The 25,309-nt window shown below is 41.7% G+C and overlaps 2 protein-coding genes across 3 annotated transcripts in view; one reads left to right on the top strand and one right to left on the bottom strand.

The window, feature by feature from the left end:
- Positions 1–6,907, bottom strand: part of LOC126175754 (isocitrate dehydrogenase [NAD] subunit beta, mitochondrial-like) — a 46,343-nt gene extending 39,436 nt beyond the window's left edge. The window contains exons 1-2 of the mRNA XM_049922720.1: positions 6,767–6,907; positions 6,546–6,605 (exon numbers count right to left, since the gene is read on the bottom strand). Of these exons, the coding sequence (XP_049778677.1) occupies positions 6,546–6,605; positions 6,767–6,808 (102 nt within the window). The 5' untranslated portion in view covers positions 6,809–6,907. The remainder of the gene's footprint in view (positions 1–6,545; positions 6,606–6,766) is intronic.
- A 139-nt stretch (positions 6,908–7,046) lies between these two features.
- The window catches only part of LOC126175755 (casein kinase I), a 112,684-nt gene continuing 94,421 nt past the window's right edge, over positions 7,047–25,309 (top strand). For both annotated transcript variants that reach the window (XM_049922722.1, XM_049922721.1), the window contains exons 1-2: positions 7,047–7,327; positions 7,636–7,742. In XM_049922722.1, coding sequence (XP_049778679.1) covers positions 7,205–7,327; positions 7,636–7,742 — 230 coding nt within the window. In that variant the 5' untranslated portion in view covers positions 7,047–7,204. The remainder of the gene's footprint in view (positions 7,328–7,635; positions 7,743–25,309) is intronic.

Below are 25,309 nucleotides of genomic sequence, written 5' to 3'. Positions count from 1 at the left end.
AGCAGTTAAACAGAGAACCGACTCATGGTGATAACATATCAGACCTTCTGGTGACAAACAGACCCGAACTATTTGAAACAGTTAACGCAGAACAGGGAATCAGCGATCATAAAGCGGTTACTGCATCGATGATTACAGCCGTAAATAGAAATATTAAAAAAGGTAGGAAGATTTTTCTGTTTAGCAAAAGTGACAAAAAGCAGATTTCAGACTACCTGACGTCTCAACACAAAAGTTTTGTCTCAAGTACATATAGTGTTGAGGATCAGTGGACAAAGTTCAAAACCATCGTACAATATGTGTTAGATGAGTATGTGCCAAGCAAGATCGTAAGAGATGGAAAAGAGCCACCATGGTACAACAACCGAGTTAGAAAACTGCTGCGGAAGCAAAGGGAACTTCACAGCAAACATAAACATAGCCAAAGCCTTGCAAACAAACAAAAATTATGCGAAGCGAAATGTAGTGTGAGGAGGGCTATGTGAGAGGCGTTCAATGAATTCGAAAGTAAAGTTCTATGTACTGACTTGGCAGAAAATCCTGAGAAATTTTGGTCTTATGCCAAAGCATTAGGTGGATCAAAACAAAATGTCCTGACACACTGTGACCAAAATGGTACTGAAACAGAGGATGACAGACTAAAGGCCGGACGTACTAATGAATTTTTCTAAAGCTGTTTCACAGAGGAAGACTGCACTGTAGTTCCTTCTCTAGATTGTCGCACAGATGACAAAATGGTAGATATCTAAATAGACGACAGAGGGATAGAGAAACAATTAAAATCGCTCAAAAGAGGAAAGGCCGCTGGACCTGATGGGATACCAGTTTGATTTTACACAGAGTACGAGAAGGAACTTGCCCCCCTTCTTGCAGCGGGGTACCGTAGGTCTCTAGAAGAGGGTAGCGTTCCAATGGATTGGAAAAGGGCACAGGTCATCCCCGTTTTCAAGAATGGACGTCGAACAGATGTGCAGAACTATAGACCTATATCTTTAACGTCAATCAGTTGTAGAATTTTGGAACACGTATTATGTTGGAGTATAATGGCTTTTCTGGAGACTAGAAATCTACTCTGTAGGAATCAGCATGGGTTTCGAAAAAGACGGTCTTGTGAAACCGAGCTTGCGCTACTCGTCCATGGGACTCAGAAGGCCATAGACATGGGTTCGCAGGTAGATGCCGTGTTTCTTGACTTCTGCAAGGCATTCAATACAGTTCCCCACAGTCGTTTAATGAACAAAGTAAGAGCATATGGACTATCAGACCAATTGTGTGATTGGATTGAAGAGTTCCTAGATAACAGAACACAGCATGTCATTCTCAATGGAGAGAAGCCTTCCGAAGTAAGAGTGATTTCAGGTGTGCCGCAGGGGAGTGTCGTAGGACCGTCGCTATTCACAATATACATAAATGACCTTGTGGATGACATCGGAAGTTCACTGAGGCTTTTTGCGGATGATGCTGTTGTATATCAAGAGGTTGTAACAATGGAAAATTGTACTGAAATGCAGGAGGATCTGCAGCGAATTGATGCATGGTGCAGGGAATGGCAATTGAATCTCAATGTGGACAAGTGTAATGTGCTGCGAATACACAGAAAGAAAGATCCCTTATCATTTAGCTACAATATAACAGGTCAGCAACTGGAAGCAGTTAATTCCATAAATTATTTGGTAGTAGGCATTAGGAGTGATTTAAAATGGAATGATCATATAAAGTTGATTGTCGGTAAAGCAGATGCCAGACAGATTCATTGGAAGAATCCTAAGGAAATGCAATCCGGAAACAAAGGAAGTAGGTTACAGTACGTTTGTTCGCCCACTGCTTGAATACTGCTCAAGCAGTGTGGGATCCGTACCAGATAGGGTTGATAGAAGAGAGAGAGAAGATCCAACGGAGAGCAGTGCACTTCGTTACAGGATCATTTAGTAATCGCGAAAGCATTATGGAGATGATAGAGAACTCCAGTGGAAGACTCTGCAGGAGAGATGCTCAGTAGCTCGGTACGGCCTTTTGCTGAAGTTTCGAGAACATACCTTCACCGAGGAGTCACAAAGTACGTTGCCCCCTCCTACGTACATCTTGCAAAGAGACCATGAGGATAAAATCAGAGAGATTAGAGCCCAAACAGAGGCATACTGACAATCCTCCTTTCCACGAACAATACGAGACTGGAATAGAAGGGAGAACCGATAGAGGTACTCAAAGTACCCTCTGCCACACACCATCAGGTGGCTTGCGGAGTATGGAGGTAGATGTCAATGTAGATGCAGGCTGGTTTCGGCTGGATGATGCCTGGAGTACGGCTACCTCTTGTCTGCAAATGTATGTACTGGTGGCAGTAATAGCTTTGTGACTGGCCTAGCCACAATACTCCTTCCACTCATTAAAGAGATGGCAGAGCCATTAACGTACTGATGGGCTCGGCCAGCGTGGAAGAGGCGGTTGGGCAGTGGCGAGCCACTGGCAGCCGTTGGGAGACAATTGCAACAGTTGGTGTTGTCATGACACCAAAGGATCAGTCAAAGACACGAACGAGAAGGTCTGGTAGGCAAAACAGGGCCCTGAGCAATACGTGTGCATGGTATGCACCAAATGAGAATGGGTCCGTGACACCAACATGCTGGAGAAAATATGCCATTCGAAGCATCAGTGCAAGTGCAATAGAAGGAAGAATCAGATTGAGAACAGACATAAATAGGCAACAAAAAACGAGCGAAACTCTATTGCACAGATGAGGCACCAGAAAGGAATATGAAGCCATGCCTGGAAAGCAGAGTCAGATAAGGCAAGACTCCATGCTGACTGAAGAAATGCCCACGCTGTAGGCGAAAGGGGCTGTGCCAGTAGCAAATGTGTGCATTGTGTAGGCACAAAAACTGAAGTCTACAGATCCATCCAGAATTTGGATGCAGACTTGGTAAGGGGCCATGCTGATGGTGGAAGAGTGAACCGCACCGTCAAAAGAGTGAGGCATCCTGGTGTGGGAACAGAAGGCCATGCCAGTTACAAACAGGGCAGCCACAGAACCAGCCGCAAGAGTAGCAATTCCAAACGCAAAGAATTGTGATCCCATCGTCCTAGTATGGAGGCAGGGGCAGGACCATGCATGATAATGTGAGAAATGGCAACCACGAAGCATGGTGTGGAATGTGCCACCGTTGGTGCAGCTGGATGCAGGTTGGCCAGTGGGAAATTGGCAGAGCACCGGTGCCGGATGGGAAGACCAGGGCTCAAACCAATGGCAGCTGCCAGAGATGTGATGCTGGCAACGGGCTTGGCCAGGACTACAATGTCCAGAGACGATGCTGTGGCAGCCTTGTCCAGACAGCACATGGTGACAGTTGCATCCTGAGTGGACAGAGCCATGTGACAGCCCTAGAAACGCCAACAGAAACCTCATTATCTTTCCAGTGCATTGAGCCACTCTTGGAAGGAAGTCTGGCCACAGATGCAGGCTTCTGGTCAGAAGTTTGAGAAACATCAGTTGGGTCAGTAGCAGGCGGCCGGCACACCAGACAGTGGCAACAGACAAGGCAAGTTACAGAGGTTGGTTGGTCAGCTTAATGATTAAGGAAACCAAACTACGAAGTCATCAGCCCTCCCACCTCAAACAGGCAAGTAGTCTAATCTATACAACAAAGAATGACCTAGTGCGTTAAAAAAATGGAAAGAAAACGCCAAGGTCTACCAGAGGTCAACAACGCCTAGAGAAAGGAACAAAGGAGAAGGCTGGGAAGGAAGAAAGACAGACAAGGTCAGGGAGCAGCAGGAGGTCCCCAAAGGAAGAAAGTGCAATGTGGGACATAACCAACCACCCCCATTTACCAGAGGCACCCCACCGAGCAACACCCAGAAAAGACTAGTGATGTGGACAGGTTGAGAGGAGGACAGGAAATGAGGGCTGGGTCAGACCACCAAACCCAAGCAGCCACTGCCCATTCGGGGCAGAGGAGGCAACAAGGCTCCTGCCAACCCCTCAAGGGGCTGAAAACACTGAGGTTCCCTCCCTTAGAGAGAGAGAGAGAGAGAGAGAGAGAGAGAGAGAGTCATAACAATCTGCTCCAAAAATAAATCATAAAACCAGGCAAGCTGTTGAATCATCATCCTCGAGGGGTAGCAAGTCAGGAATATTATTTAGTCTGTCACAGGATAGCTAGGTTAGAACAGTCCAGCAAAATGTGGACCACTGTCAAATGGGGACCACAATGAAAGAGTAGACCATGACTGTCAAGTATGGCCAATGTTGTGCTGGTTAACCACTTGGAGGACCTCCACAAATTCAGTCTGCTTTATCACTTGTAGTTTGACAAAGTCAGAGAATGCCATTCTGCATTCCAAGTTCTTAGAACTCGATGGACTAATACCAATCATAGGTCGAGTTCTGATATGCCAATCTCAAGAGGTGGCTAGCCAGCAGCCTATTTACATCGCCTACCAGTGAGTTCATTACCCGTGATTCCAACATGACAGGGTTCCAGATAAAATCCAAGGAATGTCCACTTTGTTTTAGGACAAAAAGAGAATTCTGAACAGTTGGGACCAAGGGATGATGAGGGTAACAATCGCTCAAAGAGTCGATATAGATGAGAAAGGACCCACTGGTGCACGAGCAGATATGCTCAACAGCACCAGAGATGACTACAACTTCACAGTGTAAACACTGCAGCCATCCAAAAAGGAGCTGAGTTTATTACAACCTGCATGAACATAAGCGATGCCAGCAAAGCTGCACATTGATCCATTAGTATTCACTATTTATGAACCCCAAAACGCATCGAAAATGGAGAAGAATTGGTGACGAAAGGCCTCAGTCTGAGCCGTGCCTTTCAGATCTTGTAATAGGTCAAGACAGAGCTGTGGACAGGGACGCCCCATGGTGGTGCACGTGAGAGGGCCTGGAGAAGAGTGGTAGAGGTGAAAGCTGGAGTTCTGAAAAATTACCAGAAGTGGATGGTGATTGTAACCCCAGACCTGGCCACTAATGCGGGAGGTGGAGCTCCGTATCGTTCTAGTCAACAGCTGTGCCAACAACTGGTGTGTTGTGGCTTGGTTGGGCCACCTTGTCACCAACTTATGTGTGTTTTGACCTTACATGGTGTGGCAAGGATAACAAAGAAGTTTGCTTCCGGGATACAATGAAAGGAACGCATTAGTAGGCAAACACATGAATGAACAGTTTACAGTTTTGATATGAAACAGAAAGTATTGGTCACTTCTGGGTGTATGATCAGTCTCTCAACTGGTGTCCATCTCAATATCCTAGATTGTGTCTGGGTTGGTCTCCCCTCAGTTGGTTGCTGACTGGCCAGTGGAACATCAGCAGAACGCCAAAAGTCAGCAGGAGCCCTATGTTCAAATCAATGGTGGCCACTGGGATGTGAGGGTACCAATAGGTGTAGCCAGATGACAACATTGTATGTTTCCTGAAAGTTTGGCCATACCTTTTTGTAACACCCTGTATATCAATGGAAACTTTAAAGAGACCACATTTTTGTGGATTCAGCTACAAGTATATTTAGCACAGGTGTTTGTTTTGCTATGTATTTACTATTAGGAATGTGGTTTATTTGATGCCACCCAAAAACCCCTAATTCCCACAGTTATCCCATAGGAGTAACATATATTTTGCAGTAATTGGATTATAGTTTACATGACTTACTTTGTGTCATCTTAGTTGCCAGTTTGTAAGCTCTGTTTACAGTGTGTATCACAATCAGTAGCGAAAACTGAGATGAGTGAAAGTGTACAAAGGAAAGGGCGGAGGGGTGCACCAAATAATAAATCACTTTTTGTAAAAGATATTCTCTAGCTGGCCCTGTCTCCACATCACCAAGCTGAGATGTATTTGTCATCTCATGAAATACCAGTTATTCCTACGAGTAATTAGTAAAAGTTTGTTAGTAAAGCACTATGGTTCTCTAAATAAAGCTTGACATCGGGGAGAGCCCTGTGTCTTAATGATTTCTCTAATTCACTGTAGGACTTTACCAGTACAGTTCTACTTCTTACAGTACAAGAATATCCCTTTGTCCCTATAAAAACAAATATTGCACTTTAAACAACAAAACTGTAAATATTAGAAATAAGGATAATAGTATATTAAACCCCTCAAGAATAAAATGAGTTTCTGAAAGGGCAGAAAAAGTAAAGAGGTAAGAATATGCAGAATTTGCTCTTTACACAGTAAAGGAATAATTTATCAAAAAATCATAAAGCTAAAAAGTGCCAATGGCCTGACAACACACAAATCTGATTACACTATACGGTCAAAGACACAGCTATTGCAGAAACTAAATCAGGAACAATGTAGCGACTTATGCAGTCAGGCGTCTCGCAAAGAGTCAAAAAACACACACACAATCCGGACCAAATATACCTGTCGTTTGGATTTAACAGTTCCACAACTAGCAACATCCAAATCGGAACGCTGACCGAAAAAATGTTATGCAGAATACTAGTGAGACTTTTCTTCAGACTACTTTACCATAACCCATGTTTAACAGGAACTTTACTCAGTAATAGAGCTGACGATGTATACTTACTAATGCTGAACACGAACCAGTGACGTGAATATTTCTAACTGGAACTGCTACTTGCTGCGCCTGAAAATGCGAAACTAGCTGTGAAGTTAAACTTCGCATTCAAATACGTAAAACAACTCATGATCTCAATGTCGTCTTGTATATCATAATTTGCAGAACAAAGAGCAGAATATATTAAATCTGTGGTCATCTACGACCAACTCACTCATTTGATATCTGACCTTGGAAATTATCTTCGCCACAACCGGTCTCAGCAACGCCATTTTACAGCAGAAGAGCTTCTGCGCCCTCTTTATAACATTTACAAAATAATTCGCAAGGGTTTTGTTTCAGAGAGGTAGCTAGTCAATATATTCTCTTATCGGAGTATCCAATCAAGCTTCTTTACAGGCCCGGTTATTCTCGTAGATACAGGAATTTATTTTAATTGTTCATGAGAGCATTAGCCAATTCTCGGTGTAGTCCAAATAGTATTTGTAAAGTAGAATTTAATTGACTCTGGAGAGAGTGACCATGGTGCATTGCTTCGCTTTGTTACGTCAGTAACTCGGAGAGAGATGTCGGCGTGTAGGTGGCAGTGGTAGTGTGTGTGGTTATTGATTTAATTTTGTTATTTTGCCTCACTAAATTCCCTACTTAAATACTTAATAAACATAAAAATGGCAAACCCATGTGCTACGGCGAAGGAATTCATCGTTGGTGGAAAATATCGGTTAGTGCGAAAAATCGGTAGTGGTTCGTTTGGTGACATTTATCTGGGCATCAACATTACAAATGGCGAGGTAAAGTCAGTTATTTTCTGCTAGAAACTACGCAAATTGAGCTGAAGCTCTGTCAGTGCGTTTGTGAAGTAAAACTAGAACAGACTTAGTATTTGTAAAGATCTTCATTCGAAGGTCTGTAAGTTACTGGCAGCCATCATCAGAGGCTTCACTTATAGATGAAAGAACAACATATGATTCAGAATAAGTGTTTAGCGTAATGTCACAAAACTAGTAATCCATACATTGTGCATACTGTATGTAGGTAGTTGTCTTAAAAGCCATTATATATTGATGCTTGTTGTTAATTGCTTTAACCTCGTTTGTAGGAAGTGGCCGTAAAATTGGAAAACGTCAGGGCCAGACATCCGCAGTTGCTGTACGAAAGCAAATTATACAAGGTCCTGAACGGTGGCGTCGGAATACCACATATACGGTACGTTATAGAGCGTAATTTTACAGTACTTCAGTGTATTTAATCAAATTTATAGTTTCTCAGGTATGACAATTTTTCTCATATACCGTTAGTTAAATTCTGTCGAAGTCTGCGAAACGATTGACTCGCCACGTTAACTTAAGAAGGAGCGTGTGTGTTGGTAGGTCGCTTTTAAGCACTGTTAATGACATGAAATTTAAGTGGAGTATGAGAAGATAGTAGGCAGTTTGGAAGTTGATGAGGGTAAGATACTTGGATAAGTGCCCCGATTAAAATTTGATTAGTTTAAAATGTTTAATTAGATCTAAATAGGAAACTCAAAATGGGATATTGAATCGCACTTTCATGGTTTCTGCATAAGCTCTCTAAAATTTGTAGAGATTACATGTTTCATATTTATAGTGCTTAATTTTTTTATTGTTAAAGTATAATGCTAAGAGAATGTTTACAAAAGTAATTATACAGTTTTCCCTTGGATATTATTAGACACGGATCCTATCACATTGAGAAAGCATTGAAAAGTTGTGAACTCCTTCACATGTCAGAAATAAACTCTTACCTACCCTGAGTTGTAAATATATGTATAATTTTATAAATCACACACATTGAAAATGAATTATTTTTTATTATTTAAATCAATATTTACTTTGTCGACAAAGGATGTCCCCTAGTCACGTAGGAAATTTTGTGCAGTGGAGTAGTTTGAACACAGTGAAAGAGTGAAACTTAAGTTGTTTAATACGTTTTAGTGAGATACTGTTATTAATTCTGTATGGGGAAAATGCTTTATCTGCGGCAATTACTTAGAAAAGCGTAGCCTATATTACTCTCCCTCAGTAAATGCTGTCATTTGTAGAAGGCACTTAAATTTATAATGCAACTATTTACATTACTTGCATAATTGTCGAATTTGCTGCACAGAATTGTAATGATTCTGCCAATCTCAGTATTCATAAAAATTGTACAGAAGTTTGATATCAAGACTTTGTTTACATGTAGTTGGTTCAAGCTGTTGTTTATTTGCGAGTTGCTTGATCTCTCAATTTCGTTATTGAAGAGTGTGATTCCACAGTTGAAGTGTAGCATTTGTATTTGTGTAAATCCAAGATTAAAATCACCATCTGCCTGCAATGGTATAGGTTTCCTGTAGTTTGTCAGTTGAGGCTATTACTGGGATGCTCTCTTTTAATAACCTCAGTCATAAATGACCTCATCGTCAAAGTAATTTTACACTGTGCCCAACTACTCACCTTTCTCCATTTGTCATTTTAACAGTGTGGCTGCTTACTGGCATCAGTACTTTTCTGTACTACATTTGTTTCATTTTGTTTACTATGAAGCTTCATTGATGAATCCAATAAGATGCTTTCTACGTAGTCTTACTAAATAACCACTTAACAGACCCCAGTATTTTATATATAGTGCGTATTACCAAAAGATTCTTGCATTTATATGACAAGAGAGAAACAAAAGCCTTGTGAATTTATGTATTACACAGTGCTTTTGAGGTATCATAAGGAGTATATTTTCTATTTTTTGTGCCATTGTTATTCTGTTATGAAGGAATTAAAATGTTTCACATAAATTGGTACATTATGGGAAATATGAAATGTGCTGTATAAATATGAATGCTTCCACATCAGTCTTCATTTCTTTAAAATTATTCTGTTTGTGCTGTCTGATAATACAATATACTAGATTAAAGATATAACTGTGTTGTGGTGGCTTTCCTTGGGGTGTAGAAGAGTTCTGTCGTATGTGCATACTTACATATGTAGTCAATATTCTTAAATTTTCACTGAGTCTAATAGTGTCATATTTGTTATAGGGCAGAGGGAGGGACATAACTAGTCATGGAAACAACCATGTAATAAGACTTCTTTTTTTATAGTTGGAAAAATTATTCCTATTAATGAACCTGAACTGCCTGTAGTCTTTTGTCACAGTTATGTTCATTCTCATTAATGCCTCGTAGTAAAAATTTTATACATGAAAACTTTGAATTTCTACCAGAAAAGCAAAATTTATATTAGAAAATATTTGAAGTCACTAAACATTAGGCTGCCATCAACTCTAAGGTTATTTTGAAGTTTAATGTCTATTATGTATGGTCTTGTTGGAGCTGATATCTTTGCCATAGCGTTGCCTTCTGTGACCAGTGAACTTACTTCCTGAGCCAGTTTTAGGAGGAACTTACATCTAACACAGTATCAAAACTGTGAGGACTTTCCATTTTTTGCTTTAAAAAGTCATTGCCAGAGGGGAAAGAATCAATAAGTGACAGAAAAAAGTCCCAGGAACACCATGGAATCAAACCAAAGATGTTCGTATTTTTGATCTGGCACTATCTCACTGAGCCAGACGTTTGGTCAATGGTGGTAGTGTTCCTGTTTGTGCTTTTGAAATATGACTAATGTTAAATTTTACAAATCTTTATCACTTTGTGTGCATTGAGTGTAGACTAAAACATCATCAATGCCACTTTATATTTTCTTTGTTTGGAATGAAGCAGTGCCATTGTTCTTTGTAGAAACAACTCAAGAACATGAACATATAATTTTAAAAACCTACTGTACATCTAGTGCTCTATCCAACAAATCATTGATTTGTTGCCAGTGTGGCAGGCATAATTCATTGTTTGTTACCACATAACATTTTTGCTGTACTTGCTCACCCAGTCATCAGTCTCAGCAGCTCAGGTTGCTGTGTCCTCTGTAGCAGCAGAAAGCTTGTGGAAACATAGGCAGCAAAGGTTTCTTATTGAAGAAGGGTTGTTTAACATGATATCCCTCCAGATCTAAATCCATTCTCTTTTTATAGATACAGCAACTGTGCTTAACTATAATTGTCCACTTCACATGTGCTTCCAAGTGGACTCTGGCAGTGTTCAAGACAAGTACAGATTTGGAAGAAATGTTTTCAAATAGCTGATAAACTGTTTTAGTAATTTTTCCGTGGTTTGCCATAAAGGTATTTAACATTAATGCTATAAAGATTCATTCCTTAGAACATGCCCCCTCCCCAAAATAAATAAATGCATTCTTGTCCAGGTGAGCTTGTTTTAAATCTCTCATAGCCCAATTTCTTACATGTTTATCTCTGACCTTTCATCCAAGATGGCCTGAAGTGAAAGATAAAATATAAATTCACATTTCTAGGAAATTATCTGTTTGATAGTTCACATTCATCTACTTGTGAATAATTACCCACCACAGTTAGACCATTGCCATTTTAACACATCTGATGTTGAAGCATTTAATAAATTTCTGTAGCACTGGTAGGTAATCAGATAATTAATGAAACAGTGTGTTTTGTTCAGTTCTTAAATGATGACATTCAACAGACTAGTGATGAACAGACATAGTCAATGATATCTTTTTCCACCCATTCTGGTTCCGGGTCAACAGAAACCTCCGATCTTACTCGTCGGCTTTGACCCGTGACGTAAGCGTGTTGTGGTGTGTGACGTCATTACGGCGCGGAGTTTGGTTTGTGATTGTGGCGTGTTTGTAGATGTCGTGTTGGTGTTTGTTGTGCCCTCTGGTGGTGTGTTCATGGTTTTCGTTTGTTTGGTGTGTTGGGGCCAGTTTGCTGTTGCTCAGTGGTGAGTGCTGTGTTCGTGGTTTTGAAGCGGAATTTGTATTAGTGAGTTAACGGTTTTGTGTGATGGTTAATGTAATGATAATTGCTGTACATCGGGTGAGTTTGTTATTGAGTGTATTCGGTTGTGGTTTTTTGTTCAGGAATGGATATGAAAGACCGCATGAATAGTGCTCGGTTGAGGGCGATGATGGGCGAGACACCGTTAGAGCTGATCAAATTTCTACAGCTATGTTTGTTTGCTATGGTTTGTGGTGTTTTTTGATTTTTGTATTGGTGGATGGGATCGGGAGATTCTGTTGAGCTATATAGGTCAAGGGAAGTGTTCGATCCTAATTTATGGGATCGGGAGCTGTTGTAGATGTATGTAGGTTTAAGGGAAGTGTTTGTTTGCTATGGTTTGTGGTGTTTTTTGAGTTTTGTATTGGGGGATGTGATCGGGAGGTTCTGTTGAGCTATATAGGTCAAGGGAAGTGTTCGATCCCAATTTATGGGATCGGGAGTTACTGTAGATCTATATAGGTCAAGGGAAGTGTTTGATTCCGGATAAGAATGTGTTTTTTGGTATTTGGTCAGTTTTGTGATGTCGATTTTTTTCGTCGTTTTGCGTGGTTTTGTATGGCGGTCGGTGGTTACATTTGTGTATATTTAGTTTCTCCCCACCCAAAAACCCCCAATTTCCCACGCTTGTCCGTTAGTCATTAGGCTTTTTGTGAAACCTGTGTATTTCAGTGTTTATGATACGTATGCGATGTTTTTATATCCGCCATATTGGAATTGTCGTTTATGGTCGTTTCCGCCATATTTGTGACGTCATGGGTCAAAGCCGACGGGTAAGATCGGACGCTTCTGTATTTCCCTGGTTCCTCTACTACTCAGGCTTATAGAGATAACTAGAGCTGCATGATCATTGCCCAAGTGATACAAACTAGAGTAAATAAAACAGTAGTTGCATGGCACTTACTTGCGTATTTTAAACACTTCACTGGTTGCACTCAAACGAGGAGGCCTCGAGAGTGAAGTTTTGCTGATTTGAGTGTGCTGATATTCTCTGCATAAGGGTCTGTTCACGCTGTGTGAGAAATGCAGTTAGGCAGCAACTTCAACGTGAAGCCTCAAAATGGCACACTATCACATTCCAAATGATAGTCATCAATAAAGTTTTCATTTCGTACTAACGAATAAATATAGTTTGAAGTTGCTCATCGTTTGTTATGAGATCAGAAAAGTGTGGTTTATTAAGGATAAGGTGAATAGGAAGTTTGAAGGGAATTCAGAAGATTGCATTCTAATTAAGTTGTTGGGTCATTGGGGTCATAAAATGAAATGAGTGTTACAGATTCTTGTGGTGAAGAATTAGAAATATTTAAATCTGTAGATGACCCATTGCTCTCTTTGTCATACAGAAAAAGTTCAGTTAAAATTGATTTAAGACTTACTGATTGTGCTCTCTCTACCATCAGCAGCATTATGATCTCAGTTGGATAGTTCACTAAAGTTCTTTGCCAACAACAAGGGAAAGCAAATTCTCAACTTGCAAAGTAACAAGTACCCTTGAAAATAATATTTTGTCATTTTGATAAGATTTTCATTCGATTTCCATTGTTATTTGCGAAACTTGTCACACAGTGTTCAGCAGTTGCATTGAAATATTACTTATTGTGAAAGAGCAGATTTTTGTTGAATTTTTATGTGCATGTCTAGAGTGTGATAGTTTTACTTAAGACGTGTTTCATATCCATAAGTGACATAAAACTATAAATATAGGCACATTAAACCTGCCACACAATAATAACTCATGCTGAAAGTTTTTCAGCAGACCATATCTAATAATTTCCAATGATCAGTAGTATGTTTGCACCAATGGAAATGGAGCACTGGGTATCACAGAGACATGGTGTTTGCACATGCAACAAGACAGTGCTATTAGCAGGGCACATTAAACCAACCAAGAACCATCTATGTTAACAGATACTTGGATCATGAAGGAAAAGACTGCTTCAGTTCTATGATAAATATTTATGATCCAGCTAGTTTTGCAGCATTAGAGCCACATCTTTAGGGATAAATATGTCTCCTGGTATCTGGATGCCACTTTTGCAAAATGTCAGTTATGTGGAGGCTTCATCCTCCAAATTTATTGTATTTGGCTGTTTGTGGTTTCATGTAGTCCTTGTGACAGATCTGCAGCTAAAAATGACCAGAGCGAATAAATTTTTTGGCACCAAATGGCGACAGTGTTGAAATTGAAACAGGTCTGACATTGGCACTCCCCTGTTCTAATGCATATAAACATGTTGCTAACCCTTATGCCCCTCTCACAGTACAGTGATAACAAAGAAACTGCAAGAACACCATGTGGCAACAGGGGTTATTGGCCACACATTGACATAAATAACTCAAAATCCTTATGCTGCATTTGGGAATTATTATTTATTCAAATATGAACATAAAGTGAAAGATAGGGTGAAATATACAGAGATTAAACATCTTTGCATGTTTTTCTTGAATACCTTGAAAACTACCCCCTCCAGCAAAAACATGTTTGCAGTACAGAATTTAACAACATTAAATTTACTGCAAAAAATGTCCTATTCATTTTTTTCTCTAGTCCTAATAGTTTGAACAAAGAGAGCACAAAAATATTGAAAATTGTGTGATGCACTTGTGCTGTATCTTAGGTAGTTTTTATAGTATAGGTCAGTTTCAGGGTGCTTCGTAACTTGGTAGACAAGTGTCCTCTATGAAACTGTTCATCTTGATTCCTGCTACATTGTATAATACATCAAATAAATAACAATGTATCTTTAACATGTTGGACCCGAAGTCATTCAGAGTAGGGCATATATCCATATAAAGATTTTTTTGTTACTATAACCCTTCAAAGCATGTACCTTTCCCCTCACCGATTCATCATGTATAGGTGCAGTATCCTGCCATCTGACAGACATCTGAACTCCTCTCCAATTCCTGAGAGTGTCCATCACATTATAACAACAGTTTTGATTTAGAGTTTCGCTTCATACACACCATTAAGAACTAATGAAGGCACTATAATTCTCTTGATAGTGGTGCAAGTTTTACTCCACCACCCCACCCCCACCTTCATGGTGGTAGCAGTAATTAGTGTGAAAATTAACAGCTTAAAAATCCTTATTGCCACTGCTGAACTGAATTAATACTCAATGTCTGTAGTATGTATATCAGTTTGAGTGCCAGGTTTGCAGTCCATTGGCACTGTGATTTTCCCAGAAGTTCTATTAGTGACCATAGAAGTGTTCCGTCTCCCATTTATAGTTTGATGTAGACGTCTGCAGACAAAGCTATATTGTGATCAAATAATTTGAAGTTGCATTTTGTTGATATGCATTTGTATTAACATGTAACTGAAATATTGTTTGTGTGCAAAGACATACTGTCTTGCAGGGATATACCCGGAGAGAGGGGGGGGGGTAGGTGTAGTGCCCCTCAACTCAGTCCTGAAAATTAGTCATAAACTTACTTTTTACCTTGCTTGGCCACACAGGCCAGTGTCTCTTCAGTATCTGTTAGAAGAAAGACAGAACATTTAGTGGATATCGACTAATAACCCTTTGTAGTAAAAAGTGAACACCATTTCTCTATACACCACAAAACTAGAGGGAATTATGCCACTCAATTCACTCATATCTAGTATACGCTCATGCTGTCTTAAGATAGTTTTCAATCATCAGGGTATTTAACATACACGATTTAAAATGATGTGCAAAAACTTGTACAATAGCTGTCAGGTTGCTTTTTGGGAGACGTGTTCATCAGGCCTCAATAACACCGGTTTGTTTTGGAAAACTTTAGCACTCCTTAGATGGTCAGTGCTATAGAACCATACATCCCTAGATGCAATAAGTAAGCATTTGGATGCTGCTGATGTAGTACTTGGGCTGCTTATCATTTGAAGAAAAAAATGAAAAAAAATTGACCTGTAGAAAGATGCATATGGAAAGTTAAGGTTGAGTGAAGAAGACATTCACCACACCCTTGTGTGTGTTTACACTTTCGTTTAAAAGTCGTTTGTCATATACTCATTCACTTGACACGCCGTACATCTGGTAAAGTATTCTATGTTTCTACAATGAACGCTTTTTGATTTTTTTCCACTCCTCTGTACTCAGAACGCCAAAAAAAGCAAAATATAACGTTTAAAAATCAAAATGAAGCTCGTTAGCAGAGCTCATTGTCTGTACTTGAGGCAGTCTCGTGAGAGAGTTGGGAGGATATTGCACAATAAGGCCCAAAGGCGTCACAATATTTCATGTATTGCGCAATATATTTTTAAAGTTTGTGAACCTCTCAGTAATATTTCCCAACCTTTCAAGCCAAGCTGCGCATATTCCTTTCTATTGCGCAGCCGGAATAATGCTCACATTAGCTGGTTGGTAGTTTTGATGGCGGCCATTGTGTGTAGGAAGTAGCCTGTATAGGCGCGCGAAGGAGCTGGCGCGCCGTCAGCTGGCAGCCGCGTGCATTTCTGGCCGCCACCGCCGCGCCCCGCCCCGCTTTGTCGTCGCGCGGGGCACACGCGGCCTTTCTCCGCCGGCCTCGCCTCGCCGTGCCTGGTCGGGGCCACTAGGCGTCTCCGCCCCCGCCGCGCCAGTCCATTTATGCCCGTTACTCTTTAGCGTCAGCACTTTCGGATGCCTCCCTCTTCGCGTGTACACGCGTCATAAGCTTTTCGCAGAGGAAGTAGCGTAGGGTGTATATTACTCCACTTGGACAGTGAAATTAACTTTTAATATCACTTGGGACCTGAAATTTTATACACACACACACACACACACACACACACACACACACACACATTGCAAATAGATCGTACGGAGTGGCCCACTACGCTTTTTTTCATACTTAACAGAATTTGAAGCTCAGGTCCCAAACATCCGTTTGCTGGATAAGTACAGTGAGCTTTTCAAAAACTGGCAAGCACAACTACATTGACGATTACGAATCGATGTTAAGTATAAAAAAGTTTAGAAAGTCAACCTCATAGCTATGCCCATTTTCCTTCAAAACAAAAAGGCTCCTGTAATCGCAAGGTTGCCGTTTAGAGTCTATTTAGACGCTACCTTTTCATTTTTTTTCGTGTCCATGATCAAACGTCAGTATTAATAGACAAATATTGAATCATTTTCAATGTGACTCATTGGTAAAATCTACGAATCCAAAGGTCATGGGTTCGATCCCAGTTCAGTCCGAGTGATTTGTCACCAATCACTTTCTTCACCTCTAGCAATGTTTATTTAACGTGAAAAACTCGGGCGTCTACATTAAACTGTAGATTTCACTACATTTGACAACGTAGTTGGAGATCTGAGGCGGGCAACCTCCGTACGCCGTGCCTAATAAAGCACTGTCATGTTCGAACCAGCCTTCGGATGGCTGACAGCTTTACCTTAATTTTTAACGGGAATAAAATATCTTTAATTCCTAGACTCTTAAAGATCAATATTCACAATAAATTAAAATTTGGCACAAAAATGTGAAATGTCTTACGGTAAATAAAAAATATCAATAATACGGTTTTTAAATTCTTCTTATTGATTCGTAATATTATTTATTAATGAAAAAGTATGTTCTGTGAAGTTTCTCATTTTTGTAACAAATTTTAATGTATCGTTACTGCGCAAATTTTCATGGAAGTAGTGGTTTTAAAAATACTTTTATTAAAAATTTGTGGTCAAGTATTTGTTGATAAATGTCTCATTCTTATAACAAAGAATACAAATAGATAAAAAAGCTTCCAGCGAGAGCATAAAAAGAACCTTGCGATTACAATACACCAACGCCTTGCACGCATATACAGATGGCAGTTAAAACTTTCGAAACTTTGTATACTTTACACTGCTCATGAATCTTCAGTGTTATTTTAGTGTGTTTTTGAGAAGTGCACAGGCCATTATCTTAGTCTTAAAAGTATCAAAAAATCTAAGATTTCCAGTTCGTGAAGACCCCTTGGAAGCAATGTGACGCTGTTGTCATAATGAGGCATATCCTATTGTCGTTCACGTTATGTTAATTTTTGCATTGACCAAGCCAGGAAGACCACTACAGACAACTAACCCGCTACCGAATTACACTGCCCGCACAACGCACACTGGTCAATATACACTGTCAGAGCAGGGCTCGGAAGGTCCAGTGGTACTGACCGACCGCCGTGTCATCCTTAGATATGGGCGTCACTGAATGCGGATATGTGATCAGCACACCGCCCTCCCGGCCGCTGCTTCTGTCAAGTAGCTCCTCAGTTGACCTGAGGACTGCGTGCACCAGGCTTGCCAACAGCGCCCGTCAGACCCGACGGCCAGCTATCCAAGTGTTAGCCAAGCCCGACAGCGCAAAAACGTAGAGTAACTGACGGGAATCGGTTTTACCACTGCAGCAAGGCCTTTGATGTGGTCAGTATAGTTGCGTGAAATCTCAGGTGTTATGCTTAAACTTACGGATCACCTGCAATCATCTATGTCATTAGACTTCGCCGCATACAAATAACCTAAATTGGAATGATCACATAGATAATATTGTGAGTAGAGCAAACCAAAGACTGCGATTCATTGGCAGAACACTTAGAAGGTGCAACGCGTCTACTAAAGAGATTGCTTACACCACGCTTGTCCGCCCTATTCTGGAGTATTGCTGTGCGGTGTGGGATCCACATCGGATGGGACTGACGGATGGCATCGAGAAAGTACAAAGAAGGGCAGCTCGTTTTGTATTATCGCGAAATACGGGAGATACTGTCACAGACATGATACGGGAATTGGAGTGGCAATCATTAAAACAAAGGCGGTTTTTTCGTTGCGACGGGACCTTCTCATGAAACTTTAATCACCAGTTTTCTCCTCCGATTGCGAAAACATTGTTGGCACCCACCTACGTAGGGAGAAATGATTATCACGATAAAATAAATCAGGTCTCGCACAGAAAAATTTAAGTGCTCGTTTTTCCCGCGTGCCGTTAGAGAGTGGAACGGTAGAGAGACAGCTTGAAGGTAGTTCATTGAAACCTCTGCCAGGCACTTTGTGAATAGCAGTATAATCACGTAGATGTCGATAGTGTGTGCTGCATGTAATTAGCGGCGCGGAGGCTCGCGAGTGAAAATAGAACTTGGTGGCAACCATTTCTGTAACTAACTCCGCGTTACAAATCTCTCCCCAATATTTTATACCAGAATCAGCTGAAAATTTTTCGAAATGAAGTACAGAGTTTAATTTAAGGCCGTTTCCAGACACGAATTTCAGGTAAAGTACGATGAAATGAGAGTATGTTATATGAATATCCAATTCTGTCAGCGACATCGGTAAAACTCGAAAGCCTTGGGTCATATAGGATATGTGCTTCAGCATCTTTTTCTTCCCGATCTTGTAGATCGTGAAATTTACGTAGCAAGAATACTAGTTTAACATGAGCGAACTGTGTGGACAACTACTGTGTGACGCGTCTGTGCGGTGGTGATGGTTTGACACTTGGATAAATGACGCTTTAGAAATGATAGTTACAGTTGCGCTTTAGAAATGATACAGTGAGATTTGCGTCGTTTCCATTCGCTAGCCGATGGCAAGGCCTCATGTCGTATGTAAAAGATCTCACCACGAAGGGCTCTTGTACATCTCCAGGTCAATTCTTACGGCGGACCAAACCAAACGTGAATGTTCGTGGACGAGGAGCTTGTGACCTCACAGCGTGAAATTCCAAGTTACACTACATAGCGAAGCGTGAAAGGAAGAATCTGACAGGTCATTTCTTTTCTTCGTGAAGAGGAACGTGGCCAGTGGGGTGCGGCATAGGATGTACGTCACAAACAGAACTTACGAGACGCCATCTTGTATTAAATCATACCTATACGGTGTTGAGCTCGGTATTTGGTGGTTTTTATATTACATGGTACGTGGTATATTATAAGCTGTTTGAAACCACGTTGAAGATCTCTAGAAAACATGTTTTTATAAATGGAAAGGTTTCTTGTGTTCGATTTTTGTATTATAACTTGACCGCTGTGAAAGTACGTTGTTTAATTGCTACGGCTCATTATCAAAAGCGTGCTGTGTTTGGTACACTCCGTTATACTTAAATATCGCATAACATCTGTGGACGCAGTCTTTAGACATAGGTGACAGCTATATACCAAGAAGCTTATCTGCTGGAGTCTTGCTGTAACCGTAGCGTAACTGAGTGTCGTGAATTGTGAAGGGAAAGGTAACAGGTTCTGTAAGGCTATTAGCAATTTGTTTTTCGTCACCGTGTGTGTTCTAAAAGGATCTGGGAATTGATAATCAATAGAAGCATGATCTCTACTACTCGATATGTTTATTCTAAATAATGTATTTGCTGCAATTCTAGTTGCATATGTCAGCGACTGGAATGTTAACTCAGTGGCCAGAAATCTTGAGGTGGCTGCGTCTGCCAGAAGCAAAAGCTGCACACAGCAAAACTTGTGTAAAAGATATGGTTACTATCTCTTGGTTTTGTGAATTGCCTCATGCTTATATCTTACCGGTAAATATTATTTTCAGTGATGGTGAGCAGCTTCGAAAATTATTTCCTGTTCCATTCGAATGAAATTGCGATACGAAAATCGGTCGTGAAACCTATGTGATGAAATACGTAACATCAGAGTGATGTAGTTAACACTACGAATACGGGTATAATGCACGCGGAAATTGACGTTAGACACTATACTTACACTATACTTAAATTTAAAACTGAAAATGTGAAAGATTCAATTACATTAAGAGCCTCTACTAGTACGTTTCTAGATATTTTTCCGTGTATGTGCTGTTCCCCAACCAGCAGTTCGCAGTTCAAATCGTGGACGAGTCAAGAGTCTTACTAGCGATTTTCTCTGCCTTTCTTCGGCGATCGCTACAGAGTTAACGCAACTATTTCACGCGCATCTATTTTCGTAAACAAACTGTGATTAGCGCGCCAGATTCAGCGAAGTGCCGCCGGAGTGCGTTGCGATCGCAAATCAAGACGAAGAGCAAGTTCTGTGAGATGCAGTAGGTCGTTTCACAGGGTGCAGCAACCACGACGGATATCTCGTCTGGCCTGCTTCGCGATCAGAAACACGTCCTTTGTGACGACTGCTTTAGTCTTTCTTTCGATCAGGACCCCTCTCACCAACACCTCGCTACGACCTTTTTTCCCAGTCCTCTTTTTTCCAGTCTACGAAAGTGCCTCCAAAGATACCCGATTTGCACCCATTCGTGCCGAACAATATTTTCGCGTCGAAATGAATTTTGAACAGTTTCGGGCTGTCTGTTGACCCAGTAGTGACACGTTCTAATGGTACAGTTGTTCTGAAGACTATTTAGAACTACTGGTTCAGACATAGTTGTGAGGGTGCAGGTCAACGGTATTTACTTCTTGACCAGAAGATATGTAATTTGGATCTATTAAATGATTCATTGAAGTAGCCTGTGGGATGAATGAACGTGTCTGGAAGGAATGTATATTAAGAGACTCGATAAAGTTGAAAGTAGCAACAACATGCAGTAGCTATGTTTGTACATCAATAACTAATTCGACAGGTAGGAACTATTCGGAAATGGGAAAGAAAATAGAATCGCGAGCAGGAGATTCTGGCAGAATTGAAGCTTTGAGAATGTCGTATGAATCGTGCAAGAATAGCTCAACCTGTTAAGACAATTGCCGCGGAAGATAAAGTGTTCACAGTTCGAATGCCGACCCAGAAAACAGTTTTGATGTTGTCCGGAAGTTTCAGTGACACTCCATAGTCTATGATAATTATTAAAGAGGCCAGATAAATTCCTCGGAAGGACTCAGGAACAGCATAAAGAGGCCCTCACACGCTCTATATTTTGAAACAATTTATTATCAACTGGGAAGTGCGAAGCGAAGACTGCACAATACTGTAACGAATATGTCTGCGCTCAACAATATGAAACTCTCGTGTATTGCGATTGAGTTGCGTACCTACCAGAATACAAGCAGAAATTGCGCGAAAGTAAGTCTGTTAAGCTTTCAGTGAATATGGATTAGGGGTTCATTCAGGGCAGTATGATACGTAAACAACTACTAATTAAAATTAAATAAGTGAACTGTGTAATTTACCGTGTCCACGTGGCATTCACGTAATTCTTTGCAATATCAACTGTGTTATTTATTAATTACTAATCGAAAACTTAAATGATCGTATATCTATACTATGACAACCGCTGCAAGAAAAATAAAAATATATGCTCATTGGACAGCTGACTTGGTCTTATTTCTCAGTTCTGAAACTGCTACAAATAAAATATTTCTGCGTGTTTTCGTGACACCGTGACTTCTGTTTCCTCTGCTGTTGGGGACAAAAGAGATATAAGGAGCAGTCAAATGAAAACGGAACGTCTGCCACAACGGGACCATAGAATTGTTCCACTCAAAAGTAATCACCACAATTGTTAAAACATTTATTCCACTGGGATTAGGGACGGTCAACTCTTATTTCGTAGAGCGGTCGGCCGCTAATGGATCCACATCCACAACCGCACTCCCTTGCATTTCCTCGTCCGTCTGAAACCGACGTCCACGCATGACTTTTCAGGTCGCGAAAGATGTGTAAATCACACTATGAAAGATCCGTGCTGTACGAAGGATGTTACAATGTTTACCAAACAAGGCATCGAATCGTAGCCTTTCAGCCGATTGTCAGTATAGGGACGGCCGCTATCGTGCAACAGGATGCTTCCTGTTGTAGAGTTCCTCGAGCGTGGAACTACAATCAGTGCGCAACTCTATGAAGACGCACTGCAGAAAGCACGACGCGCTCGAAAGTCAGAAGGACCAGGAATTCAGTCGGACGGAATCATCCTGTTGCACAATACCACCCATCCCCGCGCTGCCAATCGGAAGACGGTCGCGCTTCGGCGGTTTTGTTGGGAAACACTGCAACAACCTCCGTGCACCCCGGATGTTTCACCGTGTGATTCTCACATCATCTGCGACCCGAAGGAGGCATGCATGGGCGTGTGGGTGCGGCTGAGGATCAGTCAGCGGCCGACCCCGTCCTGCGAAAGAGGAGTTGATCGGCTCGTCTCCCGGTGGGATAAACGTCTTAACGTTTGCGGTGATTAATTTTGAGTGGAACCGTTCTATGATCACGTTGTGGCTGGTGTTTGGTTTTCATTTGACTTCAGCGCATACCTGGCATTTCCTGATCAAGCTGTAATTTTGTTTCTCAAAGTATGACAGTGTGCTTTCATCTACATCTTCCAGCTCACTTTTTATATTTGTCATTTTTCGGTTATTTGCGGAAATTCATTCGGAGGTAATTGAATTCCTTTTGGTCTCGGCAATACCGTGTACTGTGCAATACCACCCTTACACAGTGCAATATATTGAGCCAACGTCAATATTTTTAAAGCTCTGCAGCCTTCTTCATTATATTGCGCAAACCGTCAGTACCTGTGTTCTAACCACATAGACACCCAAGTCGCCGAAGTGAATTCAACTCAAAAGACTTGCACTAGGCGAACGGTCTACCCGACGGGAGGCCCTAGCCACACGACATTTCATTTCACTACAAGCAGAGGTTAGTAGAGATTCTTGAGTCTGTGAAAAGATCCATGCGCGCAAGTGTAAAACTACTACCACTGTCACACCATAGCAAAAGATCTGTCAGAGAACCCAAGAAAATTTTCATGCTGTGTAAAAACTCTAAATGGGTCTAAGGCTTCCATCCAGTTACTTATCAGTCTGGTGTGTCACTTGAAGATAAGGAAAACTGAAGCCGAAGCTTTAAATTTCGCGTTCAAGAAATCGTCAACGCAGTAGAAACGAAGAAACAGTCATTTGACCATCGAAAAGACTCCCTTACGGATGACATGGTAATAAGCATGTGGCGTAGAGAAACAGCTGAAAGAGTTGGAATCAAGTAAGTGACCAGGTCCGCATGGTATCCCAGTTCGATGTTATAGAGTGTCCTCTACAGCATTGGCCCCTTACCTATCTTGCATTTATGGCGAATCTCTCGCCCAGCGCAAAGTCCAAAGCGACTGGAAAAAAGCGCAGGTGACTCCTCTATATAAGAAGGATGAAAGAAAGGACCCAGAAAATTAAAGACCAATGTCCTTAACATTGGTTTGCTGCAGAATCCTTAAACATATTGTGATTCTTGAGTTTCTCCCGGCTTATTTGATAATCAAAATATCCACGGGTGTGCTGCCGATCTATAGTGTCCAACGGGCACAATATTTCGGCGATCATACATGTCGCCATCATCAGGTGAACTGACGGACTGAGCTGCTGTGAACGTGCCGGCACGGAGATCCGTACGCGATGGCTGCTCAGAGGGAACTGGGTTCGGTCGCGGCCGGTCCGCCGCTCGTGGTCTCGCGGTAGCGTTCTCGCTTCCCGAGCACGGGGTCCCGGGTTCGATTCCCGGCGGGGTCAGGGATTTTCACCTGCCTCGAGATGTCTGGGTGTTTGTGTTGTCCTCATCATTTCATCATCATCCAGGAAAGTGGCGAAATTGGACTGAGCAAAGCCTGGGTAATTGTACGGGCGCTGATAACCACGCAGTTGAGCGCCCCACAAACCAACCATCATCGTCATCATCGGTCGCGGCGGCGGCCGATTTAAATACCCTCCGCCCGCGGCGCGCTCCCTCCGCCGTCCGCGCCCCGCACCACGGTCGCGCGGTGGAACAGATTGCGACGGCGTCACAGGAGCTCAGTCCGTTAGTTTACCTGATGATGGCGACATGTATGATCGCCGAAATATTGTGCCCGTTGGACACTATAGACAGGCAGCACACCCGTGGATATTTTGATTATCAAATACGCCGGGAGAAACTCAAGAATCACATCATACACCTTTACGGGGAGGAGATGTATCGCAGCATGAAGAAATTTGAAAAGTTGCGCCACCGTAGATGTCGTTTGCTAAGTACTCTTGCTTTTCTAAAGAGATGTCGTTCCGAGAATGTTGTCAAAGTTTGCTAAGGTTATGCATCACATCGATTCTACAGCAGCTAAGAGAATCAAGAAACGAGCCAGCCTCGCATTGGTACGTGAGAGAGTGCAATTCACCCGCCGGAGCCTTGAGTTTATCTCACAGGAATTACTCAAACTACATTTGCAACGGGCTAGTAAGTTCACTTTCTCGTGGGATTGGATTGATGGTGTCACCTGGGTGTCAGCTGATTCCGCCCATAAGAAGGCTACGGGACGTCAAACAGCTAAGTGCTCACGTCTCCTTGACAAACCATCTCTGCAGGTTCCGTGCAAGACTGTCATCAATTTGAGTGGCATTGTGTTGAGTGATGATGCGGTCTCGGTTTTGCAGAAAGGTCTCAACTTCGCTCCCACCCCCAAGTTCACTCCGGTCGCAGAAATTGTTAGTGCTGTTGAACAGGTTGCAGCTCGACTTCCGCCAGAATCAGCCGAGGAAATACGTCGTGAAACTTGTCGTGCGTTGACGAAATCCAAGCCGATGAAGTCAAATATCAGCAGTAAAGAGATGGCGGCCATTCGTGATCTGAGGGAGCGCTCTGAAATTGTTGTCTTACCGGCTGACAAAGGCAATGCTATAGTTGTTGTCTCCCATAAGGACTACACTGATAAGATGCAGAGCCTGCTAAATGACGATTCCTACCGGAAGATCAGCGTTGACCCTACAAAGAAGGTGGAGAACAAGACGAGGGCGCTTCTCAAGGACGCAGTTTTACCGGAGGGTGACGCTAAGAAATTGTTACCCCAAGGTCCGGTACCGCCTACACTATATGGACTCCCGAAGGTTCACAAAGAGGGGGTACCATTACGCCCCATTGTCAGCATCATCAGAGCACCCACATATTTGTTGGCCAAATACCTGACGGGAATATTAAGTCCTTATGTGGGTAAATGCCCTCATCACATCCGTAATTCCGTGGATTTTGTTAAACGCCTTGATAGCTTCAGGTTGGATGAGTCAGATATCATGGTGAGTTT

The sequence above is a fragment of the Schistocerca cancellata genome, chromosome 3, assembly GCF_023864275.1.
Source record: "Schistocerca cancellata isolate TAMUIC-IGC-003103 chromosome 3, iqSchCanc2.1, whole genome shotgun sequence".
Classification (NCBI taxonomy): Eukaryota; Metazoa; Arthropoda; class Insecta; order Orthoptera; family Acrididae; genus Schistocerca; species Schistocerca cancellata.
Note: the sequence above shows the minus strand (reverse complement) of the source record. Positions and strands in the feature narration are given on the sequence as shown.